The sequence below is a fragment of the Mauremys mutica genome, chromosome 1 (genome assembly GCF_020497125.1).
Source record: "Mauremys mutica isolate MM-2020 ecotype Southern chromosome 1, ASM2049712v1, whole genome shotgun sequence".
Classification (NCBI taxonomy): Eukaryota; Metazoa; Chordata; order Testudines; family Geoemydidae; genus Mauremys; species Mauremys mutica.
The window spans coordinates 100,971,221-100,992,715 of record NC_059072.1 but is presented as its reverse complement, the minus strand read 5'-3'; the positions used below and the strand labels follow the sequence as shown (position 1 = coordinate 100,992,715).

Here is a 21,495-nt window from a genome sequence, read left to right as displayed (position 1 = left end):
CAATGGTCTTCTCTTTTTTTCACTTAAGCATGCTGGAGTGTGGGACAATTCCAACATCTTATTCATACACAAAAAAGAACTTCAGGTTCAACACTCTTCAACTTCCAGTGCTTCTAAAACATTAAAGCAGGGAAACATGTGAGATGCTGTTGCCTGCTCAATATACGAGAGAACCACAGGGTAGGTCCTTATGAACAGCAGGTTACGCATATATGGGACAACTTTGGGACAACTACAGATGCATTTCTCCTCCATGGTCCAACAAGGGCACCCACTCTGGGCTACAGGCTTCCCCAGCTGTCACCCCAGCTCTCTTGTGTAAAGACACATGTTTATCTTCCTTGTCCTGATTGGAATATTTCCAGGCAGCACAATTCCCAGACTACACTTCGATATCCTCAGCAAAAGACAGACTGCCAGAGCTGTAACTAGACATTTTAACGCCCTGGGAAGAGCAAGCATATTTGCTTCCCCCTGCTGGTTTTTTTTTTCCAGCAATTCTTTGCCCCATTTTTCCACCCCTGTGGCTTTACGCCCTGGGCATCTGACCCACTCGCCCCACCCTCCAGCCTGCCTAACCAAGCCTGCTTCGCTTCTCTCAGAGACAGTACATAATGTAATTGCCAGTTAAGTTATCACACAGCTCTTTCTAAGCAACTATATTTATTCTCAAGGTAAAAGCATTACAGAGAAAACATATTAAAACAATAAAAGAACCTACATGCATGCTTATAAGATTAGCAGCAATAACTCCACCTCCAAAGAGGGGTTCCCGATGGTGTATAATCCTTCAAACCTCACCCAAAGATTTTTTTTTGGTAACACATTCATAACAGCTTTCACTAAGAACAATAATACAGACTGGGCCAAGTCCTTCCAACCCATTTGGCTCCATGTCCACAGATGGTGCTGTCCATTTCTTGGATCAGTAACTAAGTCCTGAGCCAGTTTTTAACTCAGACTATTTAAGTAAGAATCCTCTCTTTATGTGTTACTCCCTGAATAAACTACTATGAACCAATATACACAAGCCTCTGTCCAGGTGGTGGTAGATGTTACAACCTGAGTAAATTTGCTAACCCTTTCTCCTCCCCCCCACCCCCACACTGTTCTTAGTTCCTGGACATCTATAGTCCCCCTCCCCATTTTTTTATTTTTAACACAGTGAACTCCTAAAATACTTGAACTTAATTCAAAAGGATTTGTACAGACTATTGCATGATATTGTCCTATCTATCACAGTCATTAAAAATCCTCTGACACTTTTAACACATTAACCCCTATGTTATGACCTAAATGCAATTTGTGTGTACTCTGCCCCCGAAAACACCCTGCAGTTTCTGTTAGTGACAGTGTTGTAGGGTTGCCAACCCTCCCGCTTTTGCTGGGAGTCTCCTGGAATCGGGCTCTATGTCCCAGAGGCTACTTCAGCCAAACTGGGAGATTTTGGGCGCTAACGGTCCAGCGTGGCAATGGAGCTACGGCAGGCTCCCTTATCTGCCATGGCTCTGCTACCAGAAGCAGGCAGCACCATCCTGGCCAGAGCCTGCACCCCTCTCACACCCCAACCTCTTGCCCCAGCCCAGAACCTGCACCCAAACTCCCTCCCAGAGTCTGACCCCACAGCCCCTCCTGCACCCAAACTCCCTCCTAGCGCCTACACCACCTCTTGTACCCCAATCCTCTGCCCCAGTCTGATGAAAGTGAATGAGGGTGGGAGAGAATGAGTGATTGAGGGAAGGGGGATGGAGTGACTGGGGGCGGGGCCTTGAGGAAGGGGCAGGGCAAGTGCAATTAGACAGCTGGCAACCCTACAGTGTTGTCTTGCACTTTCTGGCCCAGAGCAGGATTAAAGTGGGGAGGGGGTGTACAGGGTTCACACACATCCAAGCTTATGCGAGACTCCTACTATGATGATGATTCCTGTCACAGGGAGCCAGCTGCTACACCCAGTGCACAGGTAGAGCGGGCCACCCTCCAGGATTGTCCTGCAGTCTCCAGAAATTAAAGATTAATATTAAAGTTTATGACATGTGATGAAAGCTCCAGGAATATGTCCTACCAAAATTGGTAACCCAAGACACATAGGGTGCAAAAGGCAGGAACGTCACTGCTCTGGGATGGCAGCTGTCACGTCAGGGGCACATTTTCAAAGGGCTCTAGGAGCTCAATGAGGCAACCGGTGCCTAGGGGCACTTTTACCATCTTTAGGTGCCTAAATGCCTTTAGAAATCTGGCCCTAAACGACTGCAGCGGTTGGGAGCGTGGCCACTATGGCCCAGCCAAAGCAATGAGCGCGGCGGGTCGACTCTTGACCTCCAGGCACGTCCCCCACAGTCAACGACAAGGCAGAGGCTGCAGCTACAAGCAAGGGTCGCGGTTCCGGCCCGTGGTGAAGACACGCCGGCACTATGACGTAAACCACAACTCCCAGCATGCAGAGCGCCCTCAGCTCGTTGAAAACGTAAGAACTACGATTCCCCTCCTCCAATGCGGCGCCAGTACGCAGGTCCCGCCACGCAATACCGCGGCGCGCTGCATGCTGGGAGTTGTAGTCTAAGAGGTCTGGGGGAGCCCGCTCCCCAGCCCACATGCCTTGTGGCGGGAGCAGCTTCCCTTTCCCGGCCCGCATCCCGCGGCAGCGCAGCCCCGCGCATTCCGGGTATCGGATTGGCCTCCGTCACTCACTTCTCACCCCCTCCTCCGGAGCGGCCTCCGCAGAGCTTGTACCTGCCGGAAGTAAACGTTGCCGTGGTAACTGTCTCTGGGCAAACATTCCGGGCGCCCCGGAAATGCTTTGGATTGATCCGGCCATGTGGAGACTTTTATCGCTTTAGACACGGATCTCATTCGTGGGTGAGTCACGTGCCCGCGGAGTCAAACATTTCCGAGTATTTAATTTAAATAAAAGGCAGGCAGGCAGGCAGATTAAACTAGCTGTTAAAAATGATTGGCCGACTCTTCCTTCCAGTGACCAATCAGAGGCAGCCACGCTCTGGCCGCAGTAAGCCGCACATGGAAGGCTCTAATTGGCAAGGACCGGACTCCGCCCCACCTCTCGGGGCTCTTCATTGGCTCTGTGTTTGGCGTGGTGCGCTCTGATTGGCGGCTTGCTGAGCGCCGTTCCCCGCCCCGCGTGCCGGAGAGTGATAAGGCTGGGGGGAGGCGGGCTCACCTGGCTGGTGGCTCGGCAGATTCGGCGATAGACCCGTTCCGCTGAGCTCGAGTCGCGGGGCAGGGGGCTCGGCTGTTCTCTCCTGGGTCCGCATTGACACCGCCATGAAGCCGCTGTGGGGACTCGCTCTTCTGTGTGTCCTGCTCCTAGCCTGTGAGTCGCCCGCCCGCCCGCGGGTTCTAGAAGCTTCTGGCGAGGAGCGGTTGGGGCAGGTGGCCCGAGCCTGGGCCCGCGCGGCCTCCGCCCGGGGAATAAGAGGGAGGGGCCGGGACCCTCGGGGCAGGGGCGCGGGGCTGTTTGAACCGGGGAAAGGGGAGGGGGGGATCCGCTCTGGGGCGAGCGGGGAGAACCGTCCGGCCCCGCCTCCCCATCTCTCCTCAGCCTCCCCGGAGGCTGGCGGGGTCCGCGCTGGCTCGTCCCCTCAGGGCCCTGAGCCTCGAGGCGCTGCGCCCGGGGGCGGGGGCGGGGCCGCTCCCCCCAGCGCCGTTATAACCAGGGGGGGGGGAGAGCGCCCGGCCCGTCATGGCGCTGGGGCTGCCGCTTGGAAACCTTCCCCGCCTCCTCCCTCCCCTCGTGTCGCCCGCGGCGGGGTCCTGACAGGCGCCTCCTTCGCAGTGCACGGCGCGGCGGGCCCCCCGCAGGGGCGAGGCGGCTCCGCGCCGTGGGTCAGTTCTCTAACGCCCCCTTCTCCCCAGCATCGGCTAGAGCGGAGGATCTGGACGCGGAGGCCAGACTAGATGACGACCTGGGGAAAAGCAGAGAGGGCTCTCGGACCGATGACGAAGTTGTTCAGAGGTTTGTGCCTATAATGCTGTAAAGAGCTGTGAGCCCCACGTGCTGGTTACTGCCTCCTCTTTCTGGCTGGCCAAGGCCTCAGTAGTGTGCTGGGGGAGAGGTTTGTGTTTCTCATGTAGTGTCTCTCAGGGCAGTGGTTCTCAAGCAGGGGTACATGTACCCTTGGGGGTAAACCGAGGCTCAGGGGGTACATTGGTTCATCTGGCTATTTGCCCAGCTTTACAACAGGCTGCGTAAAAAGCCCCAGCAAAGTCTGTACAAACTAAAAAAGCAAATTGCCTGTGTTTGTGGTTTTATATTAAATTAATCCCCTTAAAAGCAGATAAATGGTAAGTAAAACATAATAGCTGAGTGAAATGGGAGCCAGATTGCCATGTTACATATTTGAAGTCACACAGATTGACATCTGTCATTGACTTCCTTTGGTACCAGTCAGCATCCTTCTTTTTCTGATACTCCTTAGGGCAGGTATCAGAGAGGTAGCCGTGTTAGTCTAGTTCTGTAAAAACAGCAAAGCATCCTGTGGCACCTTATAGACTAACAGATGTTTTGCAGCATGAGCTTTCGTGGGTGAATGCCCACCATCTGTTAGTCTATAAGGTGCCACAGGATCCTTAGGGCAGGGTTTCTCAAACTGGGGTCAGGACCCCACAGGTGGTCACAAGGTTATTACATAGGGGTCACAAGCTGTCAGCCTCCACCCCAAACACTGCTTTGCCTCCAGCATTTATAATGGTGTTAAATATACAAATAAGTGTTTTTAATTCATAAGGCGGGGGGGTCGCACTCAGGCTTGCTGTGTGAAAGGATTCACCAGTACAAGTACACTGGCTTGGGGCAAACAATGCAGTACACTTGAAATAACCTCTCTGTTATAAAAACTCAGTTGTATACCTACCCTTCTATAGCATAGAGGTTATTGTATATTGTAACTTCAGAGTGGAGCCTTTAGACCAGGGACTGTGGTAGGATTTTTGCTTAATAGTAGAGAGGTCCAGCTTTTAAAACATCTAGTTCACTCACCTGTCGTCAGACTTTCCCAGTAGTTTTCACACTTAGTGTTCCATGGTCAAAATCAAATCTTGCAGTTCTAAACTGTCATCCTGATGTCATGGAATGTCATAGTAACCGAAGAGCTGTCTGCTGTAACCTCAAATTCAGTTGTTCCTGCTGCTGGGCTAACTACATACTAACTGAATAAGGCCTAATAAAAGATGTAACTTTGTCTCCACAGAGAGGAGGAAGCTATTCAGTTAGATGGCTTAAATGCATCCCAGATAAAAGAAATCAGAGAGAAATCTGAGAAGTTTGCATTCCAAGCTGAAGTTAACAGAATGATGAAACTCATTATCAATTCTTTATACAAAAACAAGGAGGTAAGCAGTATGTTTATCTAGACAATGTCAGCATGTACAGTTCTAGCATAAATTTTATCATCCTTATACATTTCATTTCAGATTTTCCTGAGAGAATTGATTTCAAATGCTTCTGATGCTCTAGATAAGATAAGGCTATTATCACTGACTGATGAAAATGCCCTTGCTGGTAATGAAGAACTCACTATTAAAATAAAGGTAAGAGCTACTAGCTGTTAATAGTAATCTGCTGATTCTTCCACCCACCCACCCCCTCCAGTGGACAATACTTCTTGACTTGCCCAAGCTACAAATCTGTATTTAACATTCTGCCTATCCCAGAGTTTGTAAACTACTTAGACTAAAATCTTGGTACACTACCATTTGTTTGACCATAAAATCCTCAAATGCCTCATCTTACTGTTGTAGCAAGCATTTATAGCTGCCTCTGAAGTGTTCCACTTTCTGTGGAGAGTGGCTGAACCCCACTGCATTGCTTCAGCAAGAGTATTTTCCCTTATTGCATTAATGTGAATCCATACTCTAGCCAGATTTTTGCATAGCAGACCTTATTCATGAAGAATCTTCTCAGTTACTGTAATTTCTCACCTGTAACTTTCAGCTTTAACAAGATGCAATGCATACTGTCTTCAAGTGACATTTAACTGAATTTACCTCATTTATTTTCTAGTGCGATAAAGAGAAGAACATGCTTCATGTTACAGACACAGGTATTGGCATGACCAAGGAAGAATTAATTAAAAACTTGGGTACCATTGCCAAGTCTGGAACAAGTGAATTCTTAAACAAGATTACTGAAATGCCAGAAGATAGTCAGTCAACATCTGAGTTGATTGGCCAGTTTGGTGTTGGCTTCTATTCTGCCTTCCTTGTAGCAGACAGAGTTATTGTTACATCAAAGCACAACAATGATACTCAACACATTTGGGAATCGGATTCAAATGAATTCTCAGTGATTGATGATCCCAGAGGAAACTCCTTAGGCAGAGGCACCACCATAACGTAAGTATTGCAGCTGATCCCCAAAAAACTTATTAAACTGTTGATGTATACCCTGCTCATTAGCATGTTGTTTGTTCTCTGCATTATGAATAGGGCCCTACCAAATTCACAGTCCATTTTGGTCAATTTCACAGTCATAGGATTTTTAAAATCATAAATTTTATGATTTCAGCTATTTAAATCTGAAATTTCAGTGTTGTAATTTTGGGGATCCTGATCCAACAAGGAGTTGTGGGAGAGTTGCAAAGTTACTATAGGAGGGTAACAGTACCACAACCCCTATTTGTATGCTGCTGCCTTCAGAGCTGGAAAGCAGCAGCTGCTGGCCAGGAGCCCAGCTCTGAAGGCAGTATAGAAGTAAGGGTGGCAACCCCTGCAACTCAGTGTTGGGTCAGGACCCACAATCTGAGAAATGTGGGTCCCCCTGTGAAATCCCTATAATGTGTATATAGGGTAAAAGCACACGAGCAGATTTCATGGTTTGTAATGAATTTTTCATGGCTGTGAATGTGATAGGACACTATGAATCCTGTGCATGCAACTCTTCATTTATAATGTCCTTAGCCTGGAATAAGTGCTTTTCCTGAAAAGGAATGACTTCCTGAATCAAAGCTGTGGTATAGGGACTTGAAAATAACTACTGACTAAAAGTGTTCAGTTTTTTGCCAATTTTTTTCACTTTCTTGCATAGCTTAAGGATGTGATGAGATTTAACAGGTATGCTTGGTCATGCTTGATTTCTAGTTTTTAAAGTTGGAATTTGATTTAGTTCAGCTACATTACCTGAAAAGTACATACTCCCAGTACTCTTGCTTAAACGACTAGTGTGTTTTCTAAAGTGGACTTAGTGATGGAGAAGAGTGGACCAGAAGAAACAAATGAACTGCCTGCAAACTTAAATACTTTAATAGCTGCAGTCAATTTCTGTGGGCCACATTGACAAAACTTTGTTATGCACGGTGTAGAGAATAACAAATGACTCTTCAGAGCTGATCTCCAAACTCTGTAGTGCTCTGACATAACTGGCTACTGTGTTGGCTGTTTTCTGCTAATGCAGTTGCATTGCTCTTCCTATCTGAGGCTTATCAAACTTGATTAGCAAGAATCACAAAGAGAAACATGCCATTCTCCGTTTTGTCAAACTTTCCATTAACTTCAAGTGCTGTAGACAACTTAAATCTTAAACTTGTCTGCTACTGACCTATAAAAACTGAAACTGCATGATTAATGTCTACCTTTTTTGCTGTTCACTTAGTACATTTCAGATTTCACTAAGAGAAACTTCTTTCTAGTCTAGTCCTGATAGCTTGAGTTGCAAGTACTGTTTGGAAGACTTTCCACAATGTAATGTGGTGGAAAAAATGAAACCAGTGCTAAATGTAATAGTTCCTCTTAAATGAGGCCAAACCTACCCGACAATAAAAATCCCTCTGAGCAGCCAATTTCAGTTATACTCTGGGACTGGCTTGGTGTGCAGCTCATGGATTTAGAGGGTGACTCAGCATCCTCCAATGGACCCTTTCTCTTCATTTGGGGTATGCTTCTTGGCTGCAGCTGATTTAGGTTTTTATTTTTAAGAATATTATTCTTGTTGGGGAAGATCCTCAACTAGTAAGACTCTTCATGACACTTCTCCCTCCCTCTTTCTCTCCCCCCCCCCCCCCCCTTTCTGAAGTCTAGTACATGATGTAGAATCTGTTTCAAACAATGATTTTGTCTGCTAATGTGATTTGTCTTTAAATGCAGTTTTCTAAAGCTGTTCTGGTCTGCTTTGTTGGGCTTCCATAATTGGAAGAGCTGTAATGGTACTCCTTTTTCCTCTGGAAAAAGGACAGCAAAGGAGCAGAGTAGACTGTTTTGGAACTTTCCCAAGGGACTGTCCACTATTTGGGTGTTCTGATACACTAGATTCTTCAAGTTACTTATACATAGATTCAACTAAGTAAAACTGCCTTGAAATACTAGCCTGTCTAATGCTTGTACTGTCTTCTTCAGTCTTGTCTTGAAGGAGGAGGCATCTGACTATCTTGAGCTGGATACAATTAAAAATCTAGTCAAGAAATATTCACAGTTCATTAACTTCCCCATATATGTGTGGAGCAGCAAGGTAAATAGCTCTAACTCTTAAATAATTACATTATTATATATACAGCACAAGTTTCAAAGGTTTGAAAAATCCATTTCCTGATAGGGTGCCCTCATTCATCACACAATTTCCTGAGCTGTTTGTTCTACAGAGCTTAATCATTCTATGAAAGCACTTATCCTCATGGTTCCAAAAACTCCATTGGTTCTTGTTTGGCTGGTAGTGGTTCTCCAAATTGACTTTCCCAAAGGAGCTGAACTGACAAGATACTGGTCAGCTTCACTGCTCTTCAAACCTGGGGAATAGGAGCACTTATGGCAACTTCACACTACATGTAAAAGCTGAGCAGTAGCTGAGGAAACTGGAATCCATATGCAGGATGACTCAAAAGAGGTGAAGGGATAAGTGAGGGACCTGTCCCTCCACCTCCCCAACTGGGGGGAGGGGGAAGAAATAACTTCTACTCTTCCTCTCAAGAAGCTGCAGGGTGGCTCTACCTATCTAATAGCAAGAAGCAAAACCAAAAGGTGGAAGCCTCAAGCAGAGAATGCATCATGGTGGAAATATCTACCTGCTGCCTGGAGATTCTGAGGCTTCTCACCAGGGTATTGTTTTGGGGCCTCGGAGGTTCACATTTTGTCGTGTGCCTCTGGTTAGTCTTCAGTGTGTTACAAAATTCAGACACAGTGGCTGAAAATCAACTTAGGCAAGCTTGTTTCTGCCGCAGCCACACTCACATCTGTTGCTATTCAGAGTGAATTATTACATATTACTAATCAGAATGCAGAACATACTACATGGTTTATCTTAAAGCATGGTAGTTGACATGTTCTAGAGTTACTCGTTCATTTAAAATGGCTTTTTGTAGTCAAATGGTGACTAGATTTGAAAATCTAAGCCCCTTAACTACCATAAGTCATTTCATGAGTGCCAACCAAGGAAAGGCTGTTTGACCAGGTCTTTCTGAAGCAAAGTAGACTTACAGCTAAGTGTTTCCACAGACTGAGACTGTAGAAGAGCCCATTGAAGAGGAGGAAGAAAAAGAAAAAGAGGAAACAGATGATGAAGCTGCTGTTGAGGAGGAGGAAGAGGAGAAAAAGCCAAAAACTAAAAAGGTAAGGTTGTGTGTAGTTTTCCTTTCTTGGGGGAGGGGGGGTTAATAGACTTCAAAGCACTAGACAATTTGGTTTACAGTTCCATGTTCCTTTATCTTCCAGATGTGCATGATATATTTTTAGCAACAATGGTGCCTTCTAGTAAGTTTGCCATCTGTATGGTGTTAGTAGAAATCTGCTGTTAGTAAGGCAGTAAAATAGGATCAAAACATTGTGTATTAGAATTTTAACAGTTGCCTGAACAGCAACAAAATCTTTTCCTTTTCAGAAATACTGGTAGTACTTTGTGAATGGTAGTTCCATATGGATTTCTCTACAAGAGTCTGAGAACAGGGCTAGGTGTACTGTAATGTATTTCTTACATTGGCAAATAAGCTTTTGAGGGCAGATCAAGAGTCTTGGACTTAGTTTAATGGCTAGCCACTAGATAATGCAAACTCTATGCTCCTAGTACACCACTGAGTACTTGGTGAAGTAATACTCTGCATGCAGAACACTACAAAGGTTGACAATACATATCGGGGTAGCCGTGTTAGTCTGGATCTGGATTGGATGATGAAGTGGGTATTCACCCACGAAAACTCCATGCTCCAATACGTCTGTTAGTCTATAAGGTGCCAAGGGACTCTCTGCTGCTTTTTCTAATTTGAGATGCCTTGGTGAAGCAGTGACTTTCTTCTGTAACTTGCAGTAATTTATACATGTGCAAAAGAGTTGAACAATGTAGAATTGACTTTTTTTTTTTTCTTTTTTCTTCATGCACAGGTTGAAAAAACTGTCTGGGATTGGGAGCTTATGAATGATATCAAGCCAATTTGGCAGAGACCATCTAAGGAAGTCGAAGAAGATGAATACAAAGCTTTTTACAAATCGTTTTCTAAGGTAAACTTGATAGGGGCTTCACATTTCTATAGTGCGCTTCTGGTACAGTACAAGCTCAGTCTTAAAGCAATATATGGGTTCAGTAAAGGTCCTTGTTCTGATTGAGGGGAGTGGGGAAGGGAATGTGAGTTGTGGGGATGGTAGTTGGTATGATCTTCCCCTTTTTGGGAAATGCTGCACCAAAATATTTTCTGCACAATTTTAAAATATTGTACATATTGTCAAAATAACACAATATATAGTCATGCCATTTTCAATTTATTTTGGCAATTTATTTCAAAATGCCTGTCAAGTATGCCTGTAACAATAGAGACAGATTCAGGAACTGTTTTTTGAGAAATAGGTTTCTAGGCATATTAATAAAGAACTTTATGCATCTTTGACTGTTCTGTTTCAGTTAAATTAAATGAAATATTTCAACAGTCATTATATAAGAGTATTATAATGACCTGGCCTAAGAGAGCAATAGTATCCTTAAGGACTGCTTTGTGTGTCTGTCATGTCTAGTCTCAAGTTCAAGCTTCTATGTTTAGAGTATGTTTTTTGGGTCACACCATTGTAGTGGGATGGGGGAGGGTTGGTGTGTTGGCAGTAGTTGAAGATAGCAGCAGGTGGCTAGCATGGGGAAGGGAGACCCAGGATAGTCAGTGAGTGTGCACGCAGGGGTTTGTGTGTTCAGTCATGTACATGGTTTGCCAGCCAACACCCTTTCATCTCCAGAAGTGATGGCCCCCATGCCAGGTATGGGTAGGAGTGCTGGGTAGGGATTTAATGATAGATGGGAGCAGAGGGGATGTGGATTTAAGCTGGCAAGGAATATAAGATGGAGGGTGGTGCCACTAGGGTCATGTGCACATAAAGACGTTGTGTGTACACATAACTAACCTATTTGAAATGCAACTGGAAGAGAAGTTTCTTGGTGGAAATCAAATTCAGGGGGAATTGTGCAGGAACATTAATTCTGCATTGCATAACGGTGCAGAATTATTCTTTGCAAATGAGACCTCCTACTTTCTTCATGAGTATGTTAATGGTTGTGTAATGGCTTATTACTTTTCACTAGTATATTGCTTAATTTTTCAGTTTCAATCATCTTTCCTCACTTTTGGTAGAACCAGGCTGCTTAGTAATATTAGTTAACTACTGTTTACATGCTATTTACCATAATCTGGGGTTTAAGATTTCAGTCTCAATATTTAGTTGACAGTTTATTTCCATGTTAATCTCCTTAATCCCATTTCATGCAAATCTAGAATGAAAGGAAGAGGTTAAATAAAACTTCCCTTCTAAAGGATGGATAAATCAGTGGTAGTTATGCAGACAGTTACCAGCACTTATTTATCCCATGAATTATTTCTAGATCACTGATCCAGCTGTTCCTTCCACGAGTGCAAACTCACAAGAATAGCTTTCACAGTGTTTTTCTTTCCAGAGCTTGACTAAATAGTAACTTTTTTTCTTCCACAGGAACACGATGATCCTATGGCTTATATTCACTTCACTGCTGAAGGAGAAGTAACATTCAAGTCTATCTTGTTTATTCCCACCGCAGCTCCACGGGGCTTATTTGATGAATATGGATCCAAAAAGAGTGATTTCATTAAGGTAAAAACATAAGTATACCAAAAGGTAGAATAAACTTAAACATCCCTCAAACATTCCTAATTCCTTTTTTATTTTTTTAATCATGCAGTTGTATGTCCGGAGAGTGTTCATCACTGATGATTTCCATGATATGATGCCTAAATATCTTAATTTTGTCAAGGGTGTTGTAAGTATCTTGAAGTTTTTAACTGAGTTGGCTTAAGTTACTGTTGCTTCTACTTCATAAATTCCTTTTTTTCCCTCCCTTCCCCCCCATTAGGTGGACTCTGATGATCTTCCTCTGAATGTATCCCGTGAAACTCTCCAGCAGCATAAATTGCTAAAGGTATCTTTATTTAGACATAATTTAACAAGCTACCTAACGGCAAGGAGTAGATAAATCTACTTCCCTGGTTAAGTAACATGATTGTAGCAAGTATGGGGAAACAAAATACCCAACTAACCATAGTTAGCCTAGACACTCTTGGCCCTATCGTATCTAAATTAGGAGTAAAGTAAAAAGCAAGATATCAAGCTTAACTTGATTTCACTTAATTAAAAGTGAAGATGCAAAGAGGAACAATTCATGAACTCTTGCCACAAATTCAAAGTGTATTAGATCTTAAGTGGAAGAAAATGAAAAGGAGATGGCTACAGAAGAGTAACATGAGAACTGAGGTAGTATTTAACAGATTGTCTGGAGCATTCTTTGTAGTAGCTTTTAAAAGATTAGTTGTGCTCACTGTTTATGTAACAGTATGGATGAACTTGCTATTTTGTCTCTGGAATTCTTAGGTTATTAGGAAGAAACTGGTTCGTAAAACGCTTGACATGATCAAGAAGATTGCTGAAGAAAAATACAACGATACATTTTGGAAAGAGTTTGGTACTAACATAAAACTTGGAGTAATTGAGGATCATTCCAACCGTACCCGTCTAGCTAAACTTCTTCGTTTTCAATCATCTCATCATGAAAGTAACACTACTAGTCTGGACCAGTATGTGGAGAGAATGAAGGAGAAACAAGACAAAATCTATTTCATGGCCGGGTCCAATAGAAAAGAGGTAAGAATAAAAATCTTCCAATGTTATACAGAAGAATGCAACTTTAAGCAACTCCAATTTCTCCATAAGAATTAATGTAAATGGTGGGGGCCAGGGGAAGTGTTAGGTTCCAGGGAAATGTTTTTTCACCAGACAAAACTTTGATAGAGAGAAAACAATGTTAATACTGTACACAGTGGTGACTGTGAAGCTTGGTTGAGGTGGTGAAGTCAGAGGGTGGGATATTTCCCAGGGAATGCGTTACTGGTAAATGATGAACTAGCATTCCTCTGAGCCCTCAGGGTTAACATGTTAATGTAGCTTCACACTCTACAAGGCAGCACCAATAGAGGGAGGGGAGACTGCATAGCAGACACACCCCGTGTCAGGGAGAGAGATACACATTACCCCTTTAAGTATGCTGACATCACTGTAAGTACATTGCCTTTTTAAGTAGATCTAGAAGTTGAGACAGCAGCTGCAGACAGCAACAGCAAGCTGTCTGTCCTGAGCCCTGTCCTGTCCCCACCCTGCTCTATATGGAGAAGGAGTAAGCAGGGGGCAGGGACAGGAGAAGTAGGGGAGGGGGACACCCTGACATTAGCCCCCCTCCTGCACAGCAAGCAGGAGACTCCCAGGAGCAGCTCCAAGGCAGAGGGCAGGAGCAGTACATAGCAGTGCGGGGAGGAACAGCTGAACTGCTGGCAATTGATAGCCTGCTGGGCAGCTGCCCCACAGGGAACTTAAGGGAGCAGAGCGCTGATGGGGCAGGGGGTCTGCCAATCCACCCTGGTTCCAAGCCCCCACTAGCTAGCTGCAATGGGCTGCTCTTCCTGCAAGCAGTGGACAAAGCAGGTGGCTACCAAACAATGTTAAGGGAGCATTGTGCAACTTTAAACAACCATGTTCTCTAATTGATCAGCAATGTAACAATGTTAACTAAGATGACTAAGTGAGTTACTGTAAAGCAAAATAGTCAACTAGCAAACCTATCTGAGTTTAGGAATCAAACTAGTTGTAATTAAAGATGTTACTGCTGGAAAGAATGGCTATACTCAGTGTGCCATAGTTGAGTGTACTGTAGTACTACTGTTGCTGTTCAAGGCAACTCAGCCCTGGTCTACACACAGCCCCGGGGTCGAACTAGGGTACGCGAATTCAGCTACGTGAATAACGTAGCTGAATTCGAACTACCCTAGTTCGAATGACTTACCCGTCCAGACGCCGCGGAAGCGAACTCCGCGGCTCCAAGGTCGACTCCGCCAACTCCTCCTGCCGCGGTGGAGTACCGGAGTCGACCGCGGCGCTTCCGGAGTTCGAACTATCGCGTCTAGATCAGACGCGATAGTTCGAACTCCGAGAAGTCGAACTCGCCGCGTCGACCCGCGCGGTAAGTATAAACGTACCCTTAGATATATTAACCTAAATGCCAGACACTAATATTTTCACAACTGGCTGAACTATACAGCAATAGAATTCAATAATTTAGTGTCAAGCAATATTAAACTTGTTTCTAATTAACTTGTCTTTCTAGGCTGAATCTTCACCATTTGTTGAACGTCTTCTGAAAAAGGGTTATGAAGTGATCTATTTGACTGAGCCTGTAGATGAATACTGCATTCAAGCGCTGCCAGAATTTGATGGCAAGAGATTCCAAAATGTTGCTAAGGAAGGAGTGAAATTTGATGAAAGTGACAAATCCAAGGAGAGTCGGGAAGCTTTAGAAAAAGAATTTGAGCCACTCTTAACCTGGATGAAAGACAAGGCTTTAAAGGACAAGGTACAAATTCTGTGTTCACAGGAGCATTATTTTGCATCTAGAACAGGAGTACTTGTGGCATCTTTGCTCAAATAAATTTGTTAGTCTTAAGCTTTCGTGGGCTACAGCTCACTTCATTGGATGCATGCAGTGGAAAATACAGTAGAAAGACACACATGAAACAATGGGTGTTACCATGATTGATCACTTAGTGTGTAACACCCATTGTTTCATGTTCTGTGTGTGATCTTCCTACTGTATTTTCCACTGCATGCATCGGAAAAAGTAGGCTGTAGCCCACAAAAGCTTGTAGCACCTTAAAAACTAACAAATTTGAGCACAAGTACTCCTGTTTTTGCAGATACAGATTAACACGGCTGATACTCTGAAGGTGTGTGTGTGTGTGTGTAAATAAAAGGCATCTGACTAATCTCTTTAATTTTTAATTTTACACCCTCCTCCTCGCAGTAGACTTCATTCATTTATTTGTCCCCCTGGGGGCATAAACTTCATTTCTATATGGATGTAGACAGCTTCTAAAAAGCACTTTGCTCAACTCTCAATGGCTTTTTTAGAAGACAAATACTAATGGGATATTAGGACTCTGATTTCCAATGAAAAGCTCTCAAAGCCAACTCTGAAGTATTTATAACAAATGTATTATAGGACTGTATTTAAACTTTCCAGATTTTAGTAAAAACTAACGATCTCAAAGTTGAGAACTGCAAATTTTATCTCAAATTACTGCAGTAATTTGAGATCAATGAAATAGACACTTCTCTTGTTCATTAGAGGTTTCCTCAATCTTTTTTTTTTTCCCCTAGATTGAAAAAGCAGTGTTGTCTCAACGCTTAACTCAGTCTCCATGTGCACTGGTGGCTAGTCAGTATGGATGGTCTGGCAACATGGAAAGAATTATGAAGGCTCAGGCATACCAGACTGGGAAAGATATCTCCACAAAGTAAGCTTTCATACCTGTATATCATGGTCTACCAATACCACAGATGCGAGCCACAGTTACCATGCATTTATGAATTGACTAACAGTGCTCCATATTGATAATGGACCTATAAGAGAAATAATCCTCATTTTTAACTATTTTTCATCTCAAGGACTGAAGTATACACTCATCATTGACTTTTATACATATTTACAGGACTTAACTATGTGACTGGATCCCTTTAAATTAACAGCCCAAACTACAAAAGTGTGTGCGCGCGCACACACCGAAACTTTCACTGAAAGTCTTCTTTTTGTATGCAGATATTCCCCTGCAGTGTTAACAGTAGTGAGGCTCTAGCCCAGATAGATAGGCTTTTACTAATGGTAAAAGCAAGGTGATCAGATGCCCAAAAACTCAGGCCTAGTCTTTAAGTTAACCTGTCTTGACTGTCTTAAGTATTTAAATTGTTTGACAAATCAAACTTTCTGTCCATTGGTGTAATAGTGTAAATAAGTGGTCTGTCACAGCAGTAATGACTAAGAAAAATATTCAGAAAATATTTATAAAGGCATCCAACAGTGCTACATTAAACTATTTAGAAAGCAAAGCCTACAACACTCTTAACTGAATCCATCTAGTGTCTAAGCATTGAAAGTGTTTATTGGTTTGTAACCCCCTCTTGTAGCTAGCATACCTGCTTGCTTCACAAACTGATGCTACTGAAGCACAACAGAATGAATTGATAAGCATCTGCACATATCAAAGAGCAGAACAGCACTGTGAACTAAGTATTACATGTAAAGCTGACTTTCTGCATTTTAGTTGTCTTCCAGAACTTGAACTTATGGACTATTCTGAAATAAGCCAAGCCTAAAATATTAGAGGGCAAACTAAAGTGGTACTACTGCTTTTAAAAAGCTAGCTACTGATGTAATTTTCTACTTGTAGTTACTATGCTAGTCAGAAGAAGACCTTTGAAATTAACCCTAGACATCCGCTGATCAAGGACATGCTCAGGCGCATCAAGGTAAACAGAAGCTACAAAGCAATGATATATCAACTGTTTGGCTGCATGAACCCTGATTAATGGCTCTTCCTTACTTTCCAAATCAGGAAAATGAAGATGATAAAACTGTTGCAGATCTTGCTGTAGTTCTGTTTGAAACAGCGACCATAAGATCGGGTTATATGTTACCAGACACAAAGGAATATGGAGAGAGAATAGAAAGAATGCTTCGTTTAAGTTTAAACATTGACCTTGATGCAAAGGTGAGCTTCCTTCCATTTTGGGTAATGTTTGGTGCTCAGTGGTCTTAATATTCAAGCACTCTAAAAATAAATAAAATCAAAACTTAAGGTGTGTGCATGTATGGGGCATATGGGTATGTCTACACAACATTCTGGAGTGAGTGTTCCTGGCCCAGGTCAATAGATCTGGGCCAGCAGGGCTTACAGCTATTTTTAATAAACTAGCTGAAAAGCCACAGATTGAAGTTCAACAGTGCTTTCAAGTTGAGACTATACAGCTGTTTTTAGAGCACAAGCCCTGCTAGCCCAAGTCTGTCAACCTGGGCTTACTCCAAAATACTGTGTAGATGTTGTCCAAGTAACAATTGGACATATTAACATCTAGACCCATTTACAGTATATCCAGTTTCTCTGCCCTCAAGGGTGGGTCATTAATGACCCAGTTCTGATTTATTGGCCACATTCCAAAGCTGCTCTTAAGTTCTGTCACTTTTTTTTCCCCCAAGTGACTCCACCAGCTGAAGACAGTGCAGAGTGCTGAGGTAGAGCATAAGAGCACGCATCTTCCACCCCCCCCCCCCCCCCCCTCAAATTGTAGCTATATAGAGATAATGTGAGACAGCTATACTTGATGTGCCCACTGGAGAGAATTGGCCACACTTGAAGAAATCCACCTCAAGGTATATGGGCAGGTCTTGCTACCTAAGTAGTGCAAAGGCAGGTGAATGGGCCAGAAAAGTGAGCCTCTGACCCACCCTCTACCAGACTACTTCTTGGGAATCTTAAAACTAAAAGATACTGCAAAACAGTTCACTTCATTGCATTTGATGTACAACTTCATTTAACATCCAATAGCTAGATGTAGCAAGTGATTAAATCTGTTGCCTTGCTTCACTAAAATCCATTCATTCTCCATTCATACAATAACATCCAACTGAATCTTGCATATATCCTGTGTACCATTAAGACAGAGAAGCAAACTGATCTATTGAGGATGGAATAACAAATAGCTTTATTTCATCTTATCTAAGGTGGAAGAGGAGCCAGAAGAACCTGAAGACACTGCTGAAGTAGAGCAAGATGAGGAGGAAGAAGTAGAAGCTGATGGTGATGAGAGTGAAACAGAGAAGGTCAGTTCTCAGAATAACTCTTCATTACCGTCTAATTCAGATTTTTCTAAACCTAATGAAAGTAACATTTCAAAGTGAACAGTTCATGGAGCAAACAAAACATGGCTTCATCGAGGCATTGTGTAGATAAAACTTGTGGAACTCCACTGTATACCAAAGACTGATGATATGCTTTGACATCAAGCAAGCTGCTACTTGCTGAACTTGTTAAATGAGACTGAGATAAATCACTTCATTTTGTATTCTAAGGCTGGATCTAAACTGGATTTAGGCAAGGCTACTTCCCTAAGGCACTTGGTGTGTGCCTTTCCTAACTCTAGTAGACAAGAAGCCACTAACTTTAAGTTCAGAAGAGCTTAATTGGGAAGTATAACTTGTTGGAGATGGACTATTTAGCTAGTGGCTGAACTTTGCTGAATCTGGTCAGAAATAAGTTTTTATTAGAATGCTAGCACTTTCTAATGTTTGTAAATTCCATTTGTGGGTGTTCAGTAATCAACTTTAACCTTGAAACATGATCAACTGGAAATAATAAAGTAACCCTGGGTTTTTTAGATGTCTGCAACTATTTTAATGTAGATGGTCACAAACTGTGATGCTCTGGGACTCTTCTCCTCCTTTCAGTACTGCAGTTCCCTACTGCTTCATTCCCAATTCTGAGGACCAGCTGGAAGGGTTATTGAACCAAACAGACTAAATTATTGGTTCCTCAGAGTTTAGGTTGGGGAAGGGCCTTGTTTTACATAAATCTGTTCTAATCTCTTGGTGATACCAAGTGGAGATTGGTCCTGGTGTTCAGTCACCTACCTGAAGCGGTTGGCTCCTATAGCCTGTATCTCTTACCTGTAAAGCTGGAGTTTGCATGGTGGTGCTTTTTCTTAATTTGTACCCAAGAATCTAAGGCTGCTTTTAATGAAGTACTTGCCCCAGGAGTAGGTTGGGGGGGGGGGTAAAAATGACTTAGAACTGCTCCCTGTATCTGGACTCATAGCGTCTTAAATTTACCTGCCACACCTACTCTGAGCTGCTGCAGCAATAATGGTATGGGAGGGAACTCTATTCTGTTTTGGCTTGTTAGTCCACACTATTGAATTCCTGTTATGATCTCAACAGTCATGACCAGAAAGCCAGTAGATTTCTCAGCATTGGGGGGAGGGGGAGCGGCTTACAAACTGAGCAGAGATGGACCACAATCATAATTGCATTCCAAAGGTGGCCTACAGTAGAGAAGTTGGGGTTTGTGCCCCTTTTTGCTGCTCTGATATAAAGGGCCTGGAAGGGTTTTTCTTTAAATTGTTCTAGATTAAATAACAGATCATATTTTCCCCTCCAGTTGGACAAGCAGACAACTGGAGCCCCTGTAGACAGGGTGGTCTTAAAGATCAGACAATTGTCTAAGACCGCTTTGAGTTTTTACACAGGTGTCAACAGGTACAAAATCCCTTTTTAAAGGGGACTAAAAATCTTGTCGCAGGTATTACAAGTGCTGTGAAAATGAGAAATGCAGCAAACATGGTACTGCAGAAACTGGCCTTTGGAAGCATCATATAATGCATGGAAGCTATTCTTTTCTGTATACAAAGATCTATAAATTGAGATGACTCTAAGCTCTTTTTTTTAAAACTGTTTTGAGACCGTAAGCTTAACTCTGTCATATCTTTGCAGGAATCCACAGATGTAAAAGATGAACTGTAAGCTGCACTCAACTAGCATCCTGTCTGGGGTGAGGAGGGAATGTGAATTAGATTGTTCAGTTTTTCACTGTAAAATGTTGAGGGGGGTGTTGTGGGGGTTATGGGCAGAGGAGTATTTTTTAAGTTGAATTTTTTTAAAACATTCCTCATGAATGTAAATTTGTACTATTTAACTGACTATTCTTGGTGTAAAATCTTGTCACGTGTACAAAATAAAAATGTTCCCAAATACTATGTGTAAACTCTACACTAAAGGGCCAGTCATCTGGCATGTAAGCTAGCACTACTTCATTCCATGTTTAATAGCTGTGGGGAATATCCTGTGATGTCAAACTCATTCTCTAGAACAGTCTTAACTAAAACTTTCCTGTTAAAGCAAGACCATTCAGTTCTCTTGTGGAGAGAGGTAGGATTAACCTTTTAAAGATCATATGTTTGGGCAGTGGGGAGACTAGGAGAAGCTGTACAAGTATCACTTCAGGTACTGAACTACATCTTATTGTCAAGGGTGAAAATGCAAAGCAGGCTTCTAAATGCACTGGAGCATCTTACCACTCAGGGTTTGAAGGGTCACCTTCAGAGCTTGCTTCAAAAGGGGCTGGGTATAGCAAATAGAAATGATTTTAACTGCAAATTGCATTCATGGTCATTGATTGTATAAATGTCTCTGCTGCACAAGATGAATAGACTCTATTGCCATACCTAAATGGTAGGATGTAGAAGTTACTGAGGTTCATAGACTAAAGTAGTTAGAGTAAGTTAAACCTGTTTCTACAATTTGTTCAGTAGTCTAATGCACCATGCGCCCACATTTATGGGGTGGATGGTGCATGGGTTCTCAAGTACAACTTGGACCACTTTTCTTGGACTTTGAAGAAGTAGACTAATCCTCAAACACTTCTGTGAGTGAGGCAGGTGCAGTTGCTGAACCAGAAAGGTGAGGTGGCTTGCCTAAGGCCACAACAAATTAGTGGCATGGATGGGATTAGAACAAGACCTTTGTCTTCATACCCAAAAACAGCAGAAGGAGGAATCGATGTAAAAGTTAAATAGTTTAATGTGTTTCTGGTCATTAAAACTGATTTACCACCTTTAATCTTAATTCCTCAGATATTCTTTAACTGCAACTCTGCATATGGTGAACACTTATAACAAATCCAAATAAAATAGCTCTCTTCTTACTACACAATGTATTAAGTTCAGAATTCATATGGGCTCTAGGTCTCCCAAAAACTCCTGTTGGGCCAAATGTAGGTGGGGGTGTTGCTCATACTCTTCTTTTAAGATTCAGAAGAGCTATGATGAAGAAAGAAGCCATGGACTCTGACTTGATTACTGTGCTAAACCCCAGCTTCAAAGTGTACAATAACACCTTGCTTAATGTTGTAGTTAAGGTGCATTTTTTCAAGAACATCAAGTGAAATGTTAACCAAATCCAACTTCCCCATAAGAATTAAGGTGGGCTAGGTTCTAGAGAAACTTTCATTACACTGTTTTAAACAAATTAATAGTATACACAGTGATGATGACAAAGCTTGAGTGAGGTGATACAGAGGGTGGGATATTTCTTAGGGAATGCTTTACTGCTAAATGATGAACTAGAACAGCTGAGCTTTCAAGTGTTAACACTGTTTAATAGAGCCTCACACTTTACTTGAGGGA

At 42.9% G+C, this 21,495-nt stretch overlaps 1 protein-coding gene across 1 annotated transcript; it reads left to right on the top strand.

The window, feature by feature from the left end:
- Nucleotides 1-3,144: 3,144 nt before the first annotated feature.
- Nucleotides 3,145-20,064, top strand: HSP90B1 (heat shock protein 90 beta family member 1). Its single transcript, XM_044987765.1, has 18 exons — nucleotides 3,145-3,328; nucleotides 3,871-3,970; nucleotides 5,205-5,346; nucleotides 5,428-5,544; nucleotides 6,017-6,348; nucleotides 8,344-8,455; nucleotides 9,436-9,549; nucleotides 10,315-10,431; nucleotides 11,899-12,036; nucleotides 12,125-12,202; nucleotides 12,296-12,361; nucleotides 12,811-13,080; nucleotides 14,594-14,839; nucleotides 15,643-15,779; nucleotides 16,710-16,788; nucleotides 16,875-17,030; nucleotides 18,041-18,139; nucleotides 19,805-20,064. The coding sequence occupies exons 1-18, from the start codon at nucleotides 3,280-3,282 to the stop codon at nucleotides 19,832-19,834; spliced, it is 2,382 nt and encodes a 793-aa protein (XP_044843700.1). The 5' UTR covers nucleotides 3,145-3,279; the 3' UTR covers nucleotides 19,835-20,064.
- The last annotated feature ends 1,431 nt before the right edge of the window (nucleotides 20,065-21,495 follow it).

Bases quoted from the DNA above. Each gene is read 5' to 3' on its own strand.
- HSP90B1 (XM_044987765.1), top strand. From the start codon at position 3,280: ATGAAGCCGCTGTGGGGACTCGCTCTTCTGTGTGTCCTGCTCCTAGCC. The intron at 3,329-3,870 runs GTGAGTCGCCCG...CCTTCTCCCCAG, and splicing joins GTGTGTCCTGCTCCTAGCCT to CATCGGCTAGAGCGGAGGAT. The intron at 5,347-5,427 runs GTAAGCAGTATG...ATTTCATTTCAG, and splicing joins CTTTATACAAAAACAAGGAG to ATTTTCCTGAGAGAATTGAT.